This window comes from Astatotilapia calliptera, chromosome 20 (genome assembly GCF_964374335.1).
Source record: "Astatotilapia calliptera chromosome 20, fAstCal68.1, whole genome shotgun sequence".
NCBI classification, from domain to species: domain Eukaryota; kingdom Metazoa; phylum Chordata; class Actinopteri; order Cichliformes; family Cichlidae; genus Astatotilapia; species Astatotilapia calliptera.
The window spans coordinates 9,957,332-9,974,410 of NC_137441.1; the positions used below are offsets into that span (position 1 = coordinate 9,957,332).

At 42.5% G+C, this 17,079-nt stretch overlaps 2 protein-coding genes across 2 annotated transcripts; both read left to right on the top strand.

Moving 5' to 3' along the window:
* Positions 1-914: 914 nt before the first annotated feature.
* Positions 915-4,150, top strand: aurkaip1 (aurora kinase A interacting protein 1). The gene is made up of 4 exons (XM_080294704.1): positions 915-1,046; positions 2,996-3,101; positions 3,202-3,665; positions 3,858-4,150. Exons 2-4 carry the CDS (start codon positions 3,050-3,052, stop codon positions 3,972-3,974), a joined length of 633 nt encoding a protein of 210 aa, XP_080150830.1. The 5' UTR covers positions 915-1,046; positions 2,996-3,049; the 3' UTR covers positions 3,975-4,150.
* A 304-nt stretch (positions 4,151-4,454) lies between these two features.
* Positions 4,455-16,389, top strand: LOC145422839 (matrix remodeling-associated protein 8-like). The gene is made up of 10 exons (XM_080294702.1): positions 4,455-4,829; positions 7,919-7,945; positions 8,052-8,360; positions 11,432-11,533; positions 11,659-12,120; positions 14,467-14,622; positions 14,770-14,800; positions 14,874-14,953; positions 15,043-15,096; positions 15,196-16,389. Exons 1-10 carry the CDS (start codon positions 4,814-4,816, stop codon positions 15,219-15,221), a joined length of 1,263 nt encoding a protein of 420 aa, XP_080150828.1. The 5' UTR covers positions 4,455-4,813; the 3' UTR covers positions 15,222-16,389.
* Positions 16,390-17,079: the final 690 nt, after the last annotated feature.

Genomic DNA, 17,079 nt, shown 5'->3' on the forward strand with positions numbered 1-17,079 from the left:
ATCAAAAATCCTTAATTACAGAAAATAAAACATTTAAAATACACAAACCTCGTGAGCTGACATCCAGGAGGTGCTAAATAGTCCTTTATGGCCTTATTGCCTTATCTTCCACCTTCTTTGTCAATTATTTCCACTCTTTAAACTATATTTTCTCCATGTGTGGAGCTAACTGTGAGCTGCAGCATGCAGACACCATGTGCGCTAGCAAAAGAAAAGTGGCTGGGTGGAGACCTGAGCGATGCACTGGATTTGTCAGCCTACCACACCATATGTATAAGAATTTGAGCCCTTCTTGAACTAATCTTAAAAATAAATAAATACATATTAATATTAATACTACTCGTACCACTAATACTACTAATAAAATTATAAAAGCGATGAAACACTGTGGAGCATGACAATGCAAAGTGATAAAGAAATCCAGACCAACAGACATTTCTATCCCTACTGAAAGAAACATTCACTCTGAATGTTAGAGAAAAACTCTTCAAATATAAAGACCTTGAAATAGAAATTAAGAAAATGCCCGACAAGAAAATTACAAAAGTACCAGTGATGTTAAATTCTCTTTGTTTGGTCAGGGATGGTATGAAAAAATTACACCAACAAAATCCCTGGTAATATCAGGATAAAAGACCTCCAGCTCCTCCTCTACTTTATCCATCGAGTGAACTATTGTGCTCTCATGGTCCTGGCTTTTAAGGGATAGATTTGTAATACTACTGCTACTACTACCACTACTACTACTGATAATAATAATAATAATAATAATAATAATAATAATAATAATAATAATAATAATAATAATAATAATAAGAAGAAGAAGAAGAAGAAGAAGAAGAAGAAGAAGAAGAAGAAGAAGAAGAAGAAGAAGAAGAAGAATGGGCATTTTGTTTCAAAACAAAGCCTTAAGGAATAAAAATCTACTCGGCGGAACCTTTCTCAGCTCGGAGAAAGCGGAAGCGACTTAAATGTGTGTCGCACGGAGCGGAAGTAGTTAGTTGAAGTCACATTGAAGACGGAACCTCGGGTCATAGTAATACTAGGTAACCCAACTCTTTCTTTAATTAAACGAAGTTGTTATAAACATGCCACCAAGTAGTTAAAGGCAGAAAAATTCTATCCTTAGCTTTTAATATTTGAGCGTTTTGGCGGCTTTCTCGTCCAAAGTGGAGCTGCTGGTTAACGCGCCTGTTTAGCCATGATGAGCCAGTTGGCAATTACATAATTCTTTAATTTCCTTCGGTCTCTGTTATTTCATTTATTTATTTATTTACTTACTATCTTACCGTTTGGACTTTTTATTTTCATTTTTAAATCACCCGCTGTTGGGCGCCTGATTATCCGCTGATTTAAACCTGGAGGGAGGTTAGCATCCACTATTTCTGGGTTTTGATAACAGTCATTATATAAGCCTTTCACAGTGTCCCAGCACTTAGGGTAACTCTTAAAGTAGAGATGGCTAAAGGCAGTTTTCACGCAGCTTTACTAGCCAAAACATTAATTACTGGAAACATAATTTGCTACAGTGGAAACCAGTGAGACCTACAGGTTAAGAACCTGAGAACAGCCAGTTCCCAGCTCAAGGGTCAAAATGTTTCACATTTTTGCAGTGAAATCCAATTCAAATTTTAACATCCGGTAACCTATATTAAAAAGGTATTATTAATCTTTTTTTTTTCTGCATTATTTTATGCATGTGACGGCAAATAGTTATTTTACTGTATTTATGTGTGAGTGTAATGCCAGAGGAAAAGTAAATTTGTTTTGTTAGTTCCATGTATGAACTTAATAGATAAAGTGATTCTGAAGTGCTTTTACCTAATATTTCTATGGTTGGAGAACTAAAACAAATGTTTGTTGTTGTTGTTGTTTTTATCTCTTGAACAAGTCACAAAATTAGTAAACAAGAAAAGGGCCAGAAAATAGTTGGCATTACTCTCAGCATTCTTTCATAAACATGTCTTAAATTAGCATAAATCAGCTACTCTGCATCTAGAATAACATAATATTCATCTGCAGCAATTTGAACAATATTTTCTATGAAATGTGATATATTAGACAGCTTGGTTGGACAAGACAGTTTACATAAAGTTAAATGTTGGGGTTTTTTTGTGGGGCTCTCAGGTGCCTCTATCAGTCTTCATCAGCAGCGGGTTTTGCTGAAAACTCTGGAACCTAAAATCTCGGTCAGATGAACGTAGACTTCATTCAGCAACCTGCAATCTTTGCAGATGGCAAGAAACCGCCAAAAGGCTGAAATTACAAATTTTCACTAGGTGGCTGGCACATGGATAAGTGACCAGTAGTTGCACTGTTACCAGGGGGTCACAGTCTAGTCTCTAGGCATGTGTGACTGGTGCTTTAGTGAACCCTGTTTTATAGACTAAATAGTAGGGCAGGGCGATATGGTCAAAAATATATATCACGATATATATTTGAAAATTTGCGATAACAATATAACTGACGATATAATTTCTGCAAGACAAAATACAACTCCACAACTTTACTAGTTTTTAACTCTCAGTGATGCCGCAGTGTTCGTTTGACTTTGGGACCTGAAAGGTGTCGGAGTTTTGGACCCAGTTTTGGATCACTCCGCAAGGCTCCTGACTACGGCAGCCGTAATGCTCCGGCAATCCATCAAGCGGTGGGCTTACCAAAGCCACACTAAAACATTTTTTGATAGATTTCTGTGCACCACATAAAATCGGTTCGAGGTCAGTAAGCACAACCAGAATTCATACATAAGGCACACTGTTGATTTTTGATAAAATTAAAGGATTTTAAGTGCGCCTTATAGTGTGTAAAATACGTCATACAGAAGAAAAGAATATATCGCGATATATATCGTTACCCCGCATGCTTCATATACCGTGATATGGATTTTAGGCCATATCGTCCAGCCCTAGTCTGAAGTTACTGTTACATTACTAGTTTGATTGCTGTGACAGAGCAGAGTAAGACCATACTTTGTCTTTTTTTATTGCCACAGGACCAGGGACCAGTGAGCTCATTCCTGATGACCTTGTTTGGATAACCACTGACAATGTTTGCCTCAAAGATCATCCCTCGTCTCAGCCTATTACACAAAGCAACTTGTGAGTAAGAACAAATAGCCAAATATCTGTCTGCCTACATTCAATACTATGTTTTCTATTTCATTAAAATCTGACTTTTTTTCTTCCCCTTAATGACAAGGTGCACTTCAAGCTCATGGAGAAACTTTGAATGGATGTCTACAACCAGCTGCTTCTGCTTACTGCTCTTCACGTCATCAAAAACTGAGAAACTACTCAACAGCGGCAGACAACAGGTCCCCTCCGCGATGGGTCCAGCTTGAGCCGGAGCTGGACGAGGCTCTCATACCACGTAAACTGTCAGTAAGTCCCCTGGAGAGCTGGCTCTCACTACGCTACTCCCTCCCTCCGCTGCTGGAGTCCACTCAGCCACAGGAGGATGTAGAGCTGCTGGAGGAGAAGGTGCTGCCGCCTATCTCCGTCCCCGTTTTGGAAGACGGGGAGGGTACAGTAACACCACTCAGATGTAAGAATGTTCTAGAGATACGGCGGCGGAAGATGAACCGGCATAAATACAAGAAGCTGCAAAAACGGACTAAGTTCTTGAGAAAGAGGGTGCTGGAGGGCCGAGGAAAGAAGAAGCAGGTGGGACTTTTCTTTCACATCTATCAGACCATTTCTTTTTTTTCCCACTATGATGTCTTGAGGTTTGATAAAAAATGCAATCATTGTTTTATTCCTTCCAATTCATCATTGTGTGTCTGATTTGCACTAGTTACAGTTTTCCAAAGCTAGATGAATATAAAACAGCCAGCTTTGTGTCTTTATTATATACAGAAACGCTTTGAGGAGGATCTGAAGAAGATTTGGATGCGAGCGGGACTGAAGAAGGCTCCAGAGGGATGGAGCACACCTAAGATCTTCATTAAACAGCATGGAAACAGAAGGAACTGAAAAATTCTGATTAAAGTCTGCGTCCCAATGTTTACCCTGGATGACTCTCCACACATCACACTGTTCTAACAATCAACCTGCCGTGTGTGCTTTTCACTTTAATTAAAGCATATTTGAGTGATGAGCTAAATAATGGTGTAGATAGTCTAATAAAGAACTCCCTCTGTGAAGCTCAAGGTGTGATGTGTCTGAATTTCTATTTTTGTTTTTTTCACCTCCAGGCTGACTTTCAGTGTCAGCTACTTCAGCAATTGTTTTTTTTCTTGTTGTACTGTAGATGGCAGTATTGTGCAAATAATGCTAACTGAAGTTTATGCTGCAAATAACTCACAAAGGAAGAAAGTGGTGTGGAAGTTTCCAACATGAAAAAACTCTTCATGTGGGACACGTAGAACAAAATAAAATGCCAACGTAACCACATACATTGCAGCTATCACTTAATATTTAATTTAAAAGCTGCAAATCATCTGTTTCATTATAAGATGATTTTCTAGCAGCTGTCAGTCGCACTAAAATTTTGGGATTATTGTAAAGTGTTTGGTTTAACGGAGATTTGTGTTTTTGGGTGCAGTTATCCGAAATGCAGTTAAGATACCAGTGTTCTATAACAAAATGCAATTGTGCAATTTAGTGCGGATATTTGTGAAGTGTTTAGCACTATTGCAGTGTTGGATTTCATTGGCTAGCGGAGGGTGGGACTTGTGTAGACTCAGTCTGCATGAACACAAAGTCCTGCTGCTGCTGGGTGAACTTCAGGCGCTCCTTTATCAGTTCTTGCACTCACCTCCTCTGACGGGCTTTTAACATCTGACAATTTTGATAAATAGTTCCTCCTCGACATGGCTCTCCTTCAGAGTAAGTGAAGTCCTCTTAAGTCGTCTCACTTTTAAAAGAAAAAAAAAAGACGCTTGCTAAATTTTTCTTTGTGCCATAATTGCATCCAGGTCAGTCGGTAACAAAAGCAGACTCCTTTGCCAGGTTTGCTTTGCCTCAGCTAAATACTTTTCTGATCCTTTTCATTATTCTTCGCTCACAGAGTCTCTGTAAGCTATTATATGTAACTGTAAATATCTTGAATCTGTATTTTTCACTGCTTTTTGGGTTTTGTTTTTGCTGTACACGCATTTTTCCAAACTCAGTTAACCGATGCAAGATTAATGTAATGTGTTTTCATGCTTTGTATTGATAACCAATGATCTTCATCATTTTAACCTTTTTTATGTTATTTTTACATTTAAAGCCCCTTGTAGGTATGAACATCTAATCTCAAACTACGGCCCTGTACACTTTCTAACTTTTTTTGTTCAAAGTGATCTATTCAATAAAATAGATCAAATGCAATCAGATTGGGCCCGGCATGTTGATACAGTAGACAGGCCATAGTTTGTGACTCTGGGATTTTTTATGGCTTCAACCCAATGTGTTTCCAGTTAACTGCGGTCTGAGTGGAGGAGTCAGCACAATCCAGCAGCCAGTCATTATATGTGTCAGTAATGAGTGTTTCACCACGAGTGGGTCTTTTGGAGTCCAGACGGCGTGGAGGAGAGGGAGCAGGAGGGGGATCCAACCATCATAAACACAGTTTATGATGGTTGGATTCAACTTAATGAACGGCCACAAAGCAACAGGGCATGGAAAAGATTCGAAGTGCTGTTTTGACTCAAACAAGTTTGTAAACATGTAGCTACTCAGAAAATGACAAGGTCACGATAAGGTAGCATATTTATGCTCTGGAAAATCCTCACAGGCAATCCCCTGAAATTTTGAGCTCAATTTGTCCTCCATAAGGTTAGAGAAGATGCCCACACACTGAGATGTTGCTGATGTTGCTTTGGCAGCTATGACATTTGGGCGCCATCAGATCATCTGAACATGATAAATGACCTCAAAATTACAGACGTCACCTAATTATTCCACGTGAAGATGAAACTCATGTAAATCTGCAGAAAGCAATCCATACACAAATAATCCAGCATGTTTGCAGTGGTTTAGAATGTAATTAGTGAACGTAATCAGTGCTAACACGCTGTTTCCACAGGACGGTCAATAAGCCCTCCAGGCCTCTGAATGTATCTTTGTATGTTTAGCTGAGTCTGCAGCTGCACAGATTTGTCTGATTTATTTTCAACCTGTGACGGGGCTGTGAGCAAACTTCACACTTGAACAACATCGGTGAATCACAGACTTTATGCTGAGTAAACTCATTCTTTATGTTTAAATCATACTTAAAACGTTTTGCTATTTTACCTTCAGGTTGAGATTTTAATGAGCGATTCAACGTGTGTGAGTTTGGGGAGTAAAATGACAGCAGTGATTTTGCACTCTATTTGGCAAATGTCTGTTATTATCACTAGTAATTCAATAGCCCCTTGTTAAGTCTTACTGTTAAAACAGCCTCATGAGTCAACAGCCTGTGTGTGTCTGATGACAGACAATTAAAGGGGCTGAGACGCTTTGTTTTTACCATCTGCAGGAAAGTTTTTGCCCTACTGTAAAAAAGCCAGGAAAGTTTTCCAGGATGAGGTCTCCTCTCTGATGCCAGTGTGTGTGCTGAAGTCATTTTGTCCAGCTTGAAGTGTTATTTAGTTTACTGCATCGAAGAACAGTAGCAGAGGTATTCTCATAGTCTAATGGTGAAGATAGCCAACATAGCTAAAACTGCTAAACCAGTTACTGACTTGTGTTGTATGTCAAACCCTGCATTTAACCATGCATACAAAAAAACAATACAATGCAATAATTGTTGCAAGTTTCCACTCATTATTTGCTCCTCTGGATAACATTCAGTAAATCTAAATACTTTACACAGTTTAAAAATGACCAGAGCCAGTTCATACCAGTGTTATCTCACTAACACTGGCTCCCAGTATATTTAAAGTGTTATTCGTCACATTTTGAAAGTGCTTCGTGGTGTAATTTCTTGAGATATTTCTGACCTCTTAGTATAAGCATACCTTAAAATCCCCAGGCTGAGGTCTTGTAACTCTTCCAGAGGCCCAGTTTAAGACAAGAGGGGGCAGAGCTTCTACAGTTAGTGCCTCCGGCCTCTGAAATGACCTGCACAGAGGAAGTCAGTCATCTCATCTTAAAATGGAACCTAATGTTCTCTTACTTTTATCTTTTTTATCACTGTGATTTTAAAAGCTGACGAGCTCGTGACGATTTATTGATTTGCCACCGTACTTGCATGAAACATTTCAAAGCTTGAAAGAAGATTCACTGCATTACTGAAATAAATCTTGTCTCTATAGTTTATAATAACAAGTACCGGTATGGTGAAAACAAACAGGTGTTTGGTCTGGTTCCGAGACTTTTGACACTTGGGAGTTTGACTGGAGTGCGCCGAATAACAGCCTGGTGCTTCATCCCCTCAGGATCACGGCCTTGCGACAAGCCAGCAGCAGCCGAGATGAATGGGGGCTCTGTATGCTTTGGCTGCATACATCTCTGCCCGCCTTTCAGTAAACAGACGGGAAATAGCACTGTGGGAAAAATGCATTAGAAATAGCAAATGTGCTGTCGGAAAATCCCTAGAGTGAGCAAACACAAACAGCGAAATGTATTTCCAGAGTGTGTTGTTGACATCTGGTGTGTTTGTCTACTTTTGTCTTCCTTTGCTGAACTTCTGTTTTAAAGCGTTACCTTTTCACCGCGTGCTTGTTTCTTCAGCTTCACTCTATCTCTTTTAAATTGTCCTCTCACTGAACCCACATCTGCTCAGACTCTGAAAGTTTTCAGTGTTGGGTCAGTACGAGATCAAAGCTAAACTCTCCAGGCACTTCAACCAATTTGTGGGTGGAAGCGCTTGAAGTGTTTCTCAAGAATTAATCAGTGGAAATATGTGGAGACAAATCTACGGTATATAACGCAGCATCAGCAGGCTGTGTGAATTAAAATCATCAGTAGGATAAAACTCTAATCATCCTGGATTTTGTTTTTTTCAGTTCTTGCTGTGCTCTTCCTGCCGGGAGGTAAGAGACTTTTTTTTTTTAGGCACAGCATATTATTTTGGATTATTTATATTTACATCTTTGCTGCACTGAATTTGTGACTACATGTGTTTATATTCTGTGTCAGCTTGGGGACAGAGCAGCAGCAGCAGGCTTGGTGTAGTGGTGGAGGCGAAGAACATCACTCTTCCCGCGGGATCTAAGGCCATCCTGCCCTGTCACAGCCCCCGCATGGTGTGGATCCGGGACAGACTGAAGGACCGTCAGAGGGTAGTGCACTGGGACTTGGTCCGCAGCAGCCCGGAAAATTCTGTGGAACGAGTCTTGGACATGTCACCTGGGGCCAACCAGAGGGTCTACAACGCCTTCAACAAGGGCCGCGTTTTCATCTCAGACTCTGCATTCAGTGATGGCAACTTCTCCCTTACTATCAACAGTGAGACTTTTCATTCTTTTTTGCAGTAGCACTATGAACGTTGTTCCATCCATCCATCCATCCATCTTCATCCGCTTTATCCGGGGCCGGGTCGCGGGGGCAGCAGCCTAAGCAAAGAGGCCCAGACCTCCCTCTCCCCAGCCACGTCCTCCAGCTTATCCGGGGGAATACCAAGGCGTTCCCAGGCCAGCCGAGAGATATAATCTCTCCAGCGTGTCCTGGGTCTGCCCCGGGGCCTCCTCCCGTTGGGACATGCCTGGAACACCTCACCCAGGAGGCGCCCAGGGGGCATCCTTGTCAGATGCCCGAACCACCTCAGCTGGCTCCTTTCGATGTGGAGCAGCAGCTGCTCTACTCTGAGCCCCTCCCGGATGGCCAAACTTCTCACCCTATCTCTAAGGGAGAGGCCAGCCACCCTTCGGAGGAAGCTCATTTCTGCCGCTTGTATCCGCGATCTCGTTCTTTCGGTCACTACCCACAGCTCGTGGCCATAGGTGAGGGTAGGGACATAGATCGACCGGTAAATTGAGAGCTTCGCTTTTACACTCAGCTCCCTCTTCACCACGACGGACCGGTGCAGCGTCTGCATTACTGCAGCCGCAGCCCCAATCCGTCTGTCGATCTCCGGCTCCCTTCTCCCATCACTCGCGAACAAGACCCCGAGATACTTGAACTCCTCCACTTGGGGCAGGAACTCATCCCCGACCCGGAGTGGGCACTCCACCCTTTTCCGGCTGAGAACCATGGCCTCAGATTTGGAGGTGCTGATCCTCATTCCCGGTGCTTCACACTCGGCTGCGAACCGTTCCAGTGCAAGCTGGAGGCCCTCACCCGATGAAGCCAACAGAACCACATCATCTGCAAAAATCAGAGATGAGATTCTGAGGCCACCAAAGCGAAAGCCTCCGCCACTTGGCTGCGCCTAGAAATCCTGTCCATAAAAATTATGAACAGAACCGGAGACAAAGGGCAGCCTGGCGGAGCCCATCACCCACCGGGAACGAGTCCGACTTATTGCCGGCAATGCGAACCAAGCTCTTGCAACGGTTGTATAGGGATCGAATGGCCCGTAGCAATGGGCCAGACACCCCATACTCCCGCAACACCTCCCACAGGACACCCCGAGGGACACGGTCGAATGCCTTCTCCAAGTCCACAAAACACATGTAGACTGGTTGGGCAAACTCCCATGCACCCTCAAGTATCCTGGAGAGGATAAAGAGCTGGTCCAGTGTTCCGCGACCAGGACGAAAACCGCATTGTTCCTCCTGTATCCGAGGTTCGACTAGCGGACGAACTCTCCTTTCCAGCACCCTGGCATAGACTTTCCCAGGGAGGCTGAGGAGTGTGATCCCCCTGTAGTTGGAACACACCCTCCGGTCCCCTTTCTTAAAGATGGGGACCACCACCCCGGTCTGCCAGTCCACAGGTACTGCCCCTGATCTCCACGCAACATTGCAGAGGCGTGTCAACCAGGACAGCCCTACAACGTCCAGAGCCTTCAGGAACTCGGGGCGGACCTCATCAACACCAGGGGCTCTGCCACCAAGGAGTTGTTTAACTGCCTCAGTGACCTCGCCCCCGGAAATTGGCGGGTCGTTCCCCTCATCCCCAGACTCTGCTTCCTCCTCGGAAGACGTGTCAGTGGGATTAAGGAGGTCCTCGAAGTATTCCTTCCACCGCCTGACAATTTTCTCAGTCGACGTCAGTAGCGCTCCGCCAGCACTATACACAGTGCAGGTAGAGCACCGCTTTCCCCTCCTGAGACGCCTGACGGTTTGCTAGAATCTCTTCGAGGCAGTCCGAAAGTCTTTTTCCATGGCCTCTCCGAACTCCTCCCACACCCGAGTTTTTGCTTCAGCCACTGCCCGAGCCGCATTCCGCTTGGCCTGTCGATACCTGTTGGCTGCCTCCGGAGTCCCACAGGCTAACCAAGCCCGATAGGACTCCTTCTTCAGCCTGGTGGCTCCCTTCACCCCTGGTGTCCACCATTTGGTTCGGGGATTACCACCACGGCAGGCACAAACCACCTTGCGGCCGCAGCTCAATGCAGCAGCTTCGGCAATGGAGACGCTGAACATGGTCCATTTGGACTCAATGTCCCCAGTCTCCCTCGGAATGCTGTTGAAGCTCTGCCGGAGGTGTGCGTTGAAGATCTCGCGGACTGGGGCCTCTGCTAGACGTTCCCAGCACACCCTCACTACGCGTTTAGGTGCACCAGGTCTGTCCAGCGTCCTCCCCCGCCACCTGATCCAACTCACCACCAGGTGGTGATCAGTTGACAGCTCAGCCCCTCTCTTTACCCGAGTGTCCAGAACATATGGTCGCAGGTCTGCTGATACGATTACAAAATCGATCATCGACCTACGGCCTAGAGTTCGAACAGGGTGTTCGTTATGGCCAAACTGTGATTAGCACAGAAGTCCAATAACAGAGCACCGCTCGGGTTCAGATCAGGGAGGCCGTTCCTCCCAATCACGCCCCTCCAGGTCTCGCTGTTGTTACCCACGTGAGCATTGAAGTCTCCCAGCAGGACAACAGAGTCTCCAGGTGGAGCACCCTCCAGCACCCCCCCCCCCCCCCCCCCAGGGACTCTAAGAAGGCTGGGTACTCTGAACTGCCACTCGGCGCATAAGCGCAGATGACAGTCAGGACCCGTTCCCCGACCCTAAGGCGCAGGGAACAAACCCTCTCGTCCACCGGGAAAAACCCCAACGTACCGGCAGGGGGTCAGTCCGCCAGGGCCTCCGCTCCTGGCCGCCACCCAGCACACAATGCACCCGACCCCTATGGCGCCTCCTGCGGGTGGTGGGCCTGCGGGAGGATGGGCCCATGTCTCCTCTTCGGGCTGTGCCCGGCCAGGCCCCATGAACTAAGGCCCGGCCACCAGACGCTCGCCCTCGGGCACCCTCCCCGGGCCTGGCTCCAGGGCGGGGCCCCGGTAACCCTATCCCGGGCAGGGTAAACTGTTCCCTCGGTGTCCTTTTCATAAGGGTCTTGTTGTTCGTGCTGAGTTATAATTTTAATATAATTAAGTTAATTTTATTTTAATAATATTTATTTATTTTCAGATGTGGCAGCAACCGACAAAGGAGTTTATACTTGTAATTTACACCATCACTACTGTCAGATTCACCAGTCTATGCAAATCCATGTTGATGTCACTAAGTCAGGTGAGGCTATCTGATCTAAAATACTATATTTGTTTCTTGAATTGTGATGTATAATTACATTTAATTACATTTAATTGTGTATTTAATTACACCTAAAAATGTATTACACCTGAATGTGTTTCCAGCTCGTAAAGAGAAGCGGTACTTGGATGGAGAGAAGACTGTGTTTGTGGTCCTGTTGGGCAGCTCAGTGGTATTGCCTTGTGTGAACCGGCGCCCCCTGTGGCGAGAGGGTCTTCAGGAGGACCAGCAGCAGGTGGCCCACTGGGACTTCCAGCCTCCTGGAGTGCGTCCTGATAAGGCCGACCGACTGGTGGACCTGTACGCCTCCGGAGAGCGTAGGGATTACGGACCTCTCTTTGCCCAGAGCAAGATGAGTGTGGCAGAGGATGCTTTTACACTAGGAGACTTCTCACTGTTCATCTCCGACCTGAGGCCCGCTGATAAAGGCCTTTACTCCTGCCACCTGCACCATCACTACTGTGGTCTCCATGAGAGGCGCATCTTCAGACTAACTGTGGGACCTCCACTCATGCCTGATTCCACTCCAGCACCCAGAATTTTCCAGAATGATAAACCAGATCCAAGTAAGTAACAAAAATCCTTAGAAATTTGTTTTCCCACAACATAGTCATGGTAAATGGTTTTTCCTCTATGTTTTTTTTGGCTGAACTGTGCACAGAGAAATAAGACCGCTCCTGGGTTTTTTTTGTTATATTTATAGGCATAGTTGGTCAGTTAAATCAGTTCTTCCTCCTGCCAACTTTCTCCTCAGTCCTCCCTGTTTTTGTGTTTGAGCTGAAGAGGGAGGAGCCAAGGAATGCAGGAGCTAGTTGAGAAAGAAAGAACGAAAGAACGAAAGAAAGAAATTCTTTCATATACTTGTTTATTTGGTTTTGCAGATTGGATAGAATAGAGATATCTATTTGCATCTTTTGCTTAAAAAGCTGTCTACAGTTTTTAATCGACTGTAATGGAAGTGCTCTCATTTTCCTCACAAACTGCTTCATTTAGAGCTTTTTTTTATTTGTTTATCTAGACATATTTTAGCTAGACTGAGCAGAGGAATGGGTTTCAGCATCCAGTACTTTTTGGAGTGGATGGTCACATCCTGTGTTTTTGGTTTTTTGTTCCTCATTTTTCCAGAAGTCTAAACCAGGCATCTAGACCTGTTATACTGCTTCTCCACTTTTGTTTTGTTTTTTTTCCAGTCTCTCCTTCGTTTCTCTGGTAGAGGCATATTTATCAGCAGTTACAGGAAGTCTGGCCCATCTGTTCAACATCTGGGCCAGCTGCGACATGAAAGGGGAGGGTATGAAAGTACGTGTTAGACTATAGATTCTCCTCCCCTTTAAAGAAATGACAGCCAATTTAAAATTTATGCTAGAAAGAAATGCATGTGTGATGCATTTTTTCCTGCCCACTTAGCTCTTATCTGCACCTCGCTGAGCTTGTTAGACAAAAAAAACAACTATTTCTATTCACCCACATTACATTACAAGCATCATGGGAACTTTTCACAGCTTTTCACTTTGTTGTCGTAGTTATTGATGACATGAAACAAAAATAAAAAGAAGTTATTCCTTGTAATCATGAGGGAAGCATTTTGTGAGCTGTCACCAGTTCAAGAGAGATATCAGCCTCTGAAAAGAAGATGATTCCTTTTATTTCATTGACTTGCAAATGATGTGTATCCCACCATTTGAAAAAAAAAAAAGCCATTAAAGCATACACACTTGATCTGTTAAGAAAATGGTAATAGACCACTGCTACAGCATGGCTGGAGATCTCCTCTCAGCAGTTGTGCTGTAGAGACAATGACCTTGGGTATGTCTTTGCATTTTCATGCATATTAGGCACATTATGCAATGACAGCTTTATTTGCCATCAGTGTATACATAGACCCCCTTAGAGGATGTTGGTAATTAAGTTAGAATAAATATTTTTTCTGTTGACTGGCTGGTTTTTAATGCATAACAACAGATACACCATTGCATGTTTTCCTCATTAGTTCTTTGTTAGTTTAGACTGTTCTTTTGAGCTGCTAATGAAAGACTAGAGATTAAACAATTTTAGTATTTTCTGTGATTAAACTGCTTTTTAATTTATGACCAATTACTGGTGTATATTAGCAACACATCTATAAGCGTACTTTTTGCAGAAGTAGTCGTGATATAACACATTATGGTTTGAAATAATGATTAAAGAAAATATAAACAGTTCTCTATTTGTTATGTTTTTGAAATTATGTGTAACTATGTAGATGTATAAATGTGGTGCATTGGGACAGTTCAGGTCACTGTGAAACCCTTTGCTGCCTGCCATGTTTAGAGCAGCCTGCCAGATGGTAGACTTCACTGCTAAACTCTGCTGAAGGTGTCACAGATTTATTTTCCATACATGCTCAAACCAGGCTTCTGTGTTTGTTAGAAGAGCACTTTTAAAATGAAAAAGTAATTCAGACATGCAGACAGACCACATTACAGACTTTGTCTCCCTTCCCTCACACTTCTCCACTTTACTGGTCAGCCTGTGTTTTTCTGGGGAGAAAAAAATAACAGCTGCATGACATCAGGTCTGGAAGTCATTACTGCCAAACAGCATCTTGACATTTAACTCTCTGCTCTCCCTGCTCCAGTGTTTTGCTTTTGGGAACAAATGAAAAAGAGCCTCTGGAGGAATGAAAACCTCTACTTGTGTGGAACTACATTTCATTTTGATCCTTGTTTATTGCCATTAGTTTAATCCAGTGCAGCAATACAATAAATCTCATTTAAAATATGAGCATGAAATCCCCAGGATACATTGCATTGTTTGGTTTTAGGGTTTATTGAGTTCACTCAATATTTAGCATGTGTAATATTCAGTAATTCTTGGAGAGTTAATTAGGTTATTGAAGAAGGAATTTTATTTTATTCCTGTTCTTTTCTCAGGCGAAGGGGTCGAGCCTCCACGTGTGGTTAATGTCTTTATCCCCGAGCATCGAAGTTATTTCATGCAACATTTGGGCTACTTCCTGGCAACATTCTTACTGCTGGGGTTTATCGTCATTGCTCTTATTATGCTGACTCGACGGCGCAAAAAGAGAGGTATTTTTTATTACAACATTCCTGCTTGGTTGTTACTTGTATATTGCAACCTGATTGTGTTTCTTAGCATCATAAAAAGCATATTTATCAGAGTTACATTTTGTTATTATTGTGTGCGCTTGAGTTTTTTTTTTCTGTTTTTTACAGGGCTGGAGTATGAGCTGGGTCGATCCCAACGGTAATGCATTATCATGTGGTTAATGTTATGCTGCTTTAACTTTACATTAAATCTAACATTAACTTCTTCACAGGGGAACCGCAATCGCTGGAGGTGAAGTAGCTTTAGACTGCACAGAGCTGAATTGCTGTAACCAAGAGCCTTTGAATTCAGGTGCAGTAAACTTCACCCAAACGCATTAAATACGCACACTTCGCTTTCCATCCACAGCTCATTTTCTGTGTGTCTACTTTAATCGACAGAGTACAAAAACAACATAATGAAAGAGCGCGATATGGCTAAAGACTGCAATAAGGGTGAGCAGAAACTGTGTATTTCAGTGAGTAAACACAACAATTAGCATCTTTTCAGCAGATTTTGGTGTTACGATTTCCCTTTCTCACCTCCTCATGCAGAATTTGATGGGAAGATGTGGAAGTGAATGTGATATTTCTGAGACGCCGCTGGCAGGTCCAGGGCAAACACGGGAAGAAATACAGGACCATGGAGAAAAAGGAGAAAATCAGGAAACCCAGGAGAGGACAGGAGGAATGCTCCCTCTGCTGTAACCCTAGCACACAAAGCTTTTTCAGTAAAGGATATCATCTTTCTTTTTTTTTCTTTTTTCTTTTTTTTACCCGATTTCAAAAATAATACACACACACACACACACACACACACACAAACACACACACACACATATATATATATGTGTGTATATGTATAGATATTTTTTTCCTTCTCACCAGCTGTTATAACCATATGGTTAAACTTATATTTGATCCTTCCTCTTTGCATTCAGTGTTTTGTTTATATTAAATACAAAGCATTTTCTTATATAATGTTTTTAAAATATGTTTTTTAACTAAATGCATGCTCTTTATTGAGGTACCGGTATGTTTTATTATGTACTGCACATGCTTATGGAGCTACAAGCTTACGGCTCTTTTTAATTGTTGAAATCTGGATATTTCCTTTTCTTTTTTTGCATAAATTCTACTGTAGTGTAAAGCACATAAATCATAATGTTTCATAATTCAATTTACTGTATGTTGTAGACATTTTCAAATGTTGTTTGGAAACGAGTATGACTTTATTCTAGCTACACAAAAACAGATCTCAACAGTGGTGACAAAGGGACTACCCTGTTTTGTGGATTTTTCTTACAGAAAGGCAGATTAAAATTCTCCTCCCCATAAGTTACCCAAACTGACATTGTGTACAGTTACCTGGTTCACTGAAAATTTATCAGGTGAAAAGTAATGTTGTTACTTTTATGACAATGGACTATAGGCTCAGTCTGTGCAAACTCAGGAAAATTCTCGAACCATTCTTGTTTGCATCAAACAACAATAATGTACCCTGGTTTGTAAAACACTGAATTTTCGTGAATGAATCTTCTGGTTAGTGATACAGGAATCTGTTATCAACTGTGTAGCTGTACTTCTGTGAGGAAAAAGGGTGTCTACTATATCAGTAATGCTAAATTGTAAAATGTAGATTAGCCTTTTTTTTTTAACTATTTCTTGCATTTCTCTCTGGCTCACCTGCACACTTTAATGTTCCTCTCCTCTAATAAAGATTTCTTCTGCTCACAACAGCAAACACTACATTTGCTTCAAGTGGCTTCCTTAGTTTCCCAAGAAACCACACGTGAGCCAATTAGTCAATTTATCTTAGACCTTAAATTTTGACATGTCTAACCTAGAAATGTATGCACCCAAACTATGCACGTTACAAGTTCTGCTAACTTGAAAGACTCCTGTACTCTCCTTTTCTCTCACAATTGTTAGTTTTTCAGTAGGTGTGCATCCACCCCTTATCATTCCACATCTGTTCTTGTGAAATCAAAGTTAACAAGAGCTAATCAAAATATTGGGTATTTGTCTTGGTATATGAGATGGGGACCACAAGTGGGACACCTGGTCATTCTAGAGTCCAAAGACATTAGCCCACTTAATCTGGTGAACGGATGACCAAGAAACTTGTGATGAATAAGTAAAAGAAAAATCTGCATGAGTATGTTATTTCTACAATATACTAATAAGACAATTTTGGCCTCATATATTTTGGGCTTCCCTTTATTTTCATAAGAATAAAAATAACTGATGAATAAATATCGGATGAAAGCTTGAATTTAAGTGACGCTGCTTTACGCAATAAGAACTGCAGTATAAAGTCAATTATAATAACAGGAAAGCAGTATCCATGCTTCATTGGGCCGCTGCACATCCTCCTTTGTTCTATGTCATGACTGTAGGCTACTGTGGAGGAAGCTGTGTGAGTGTGTTGTATAAGGT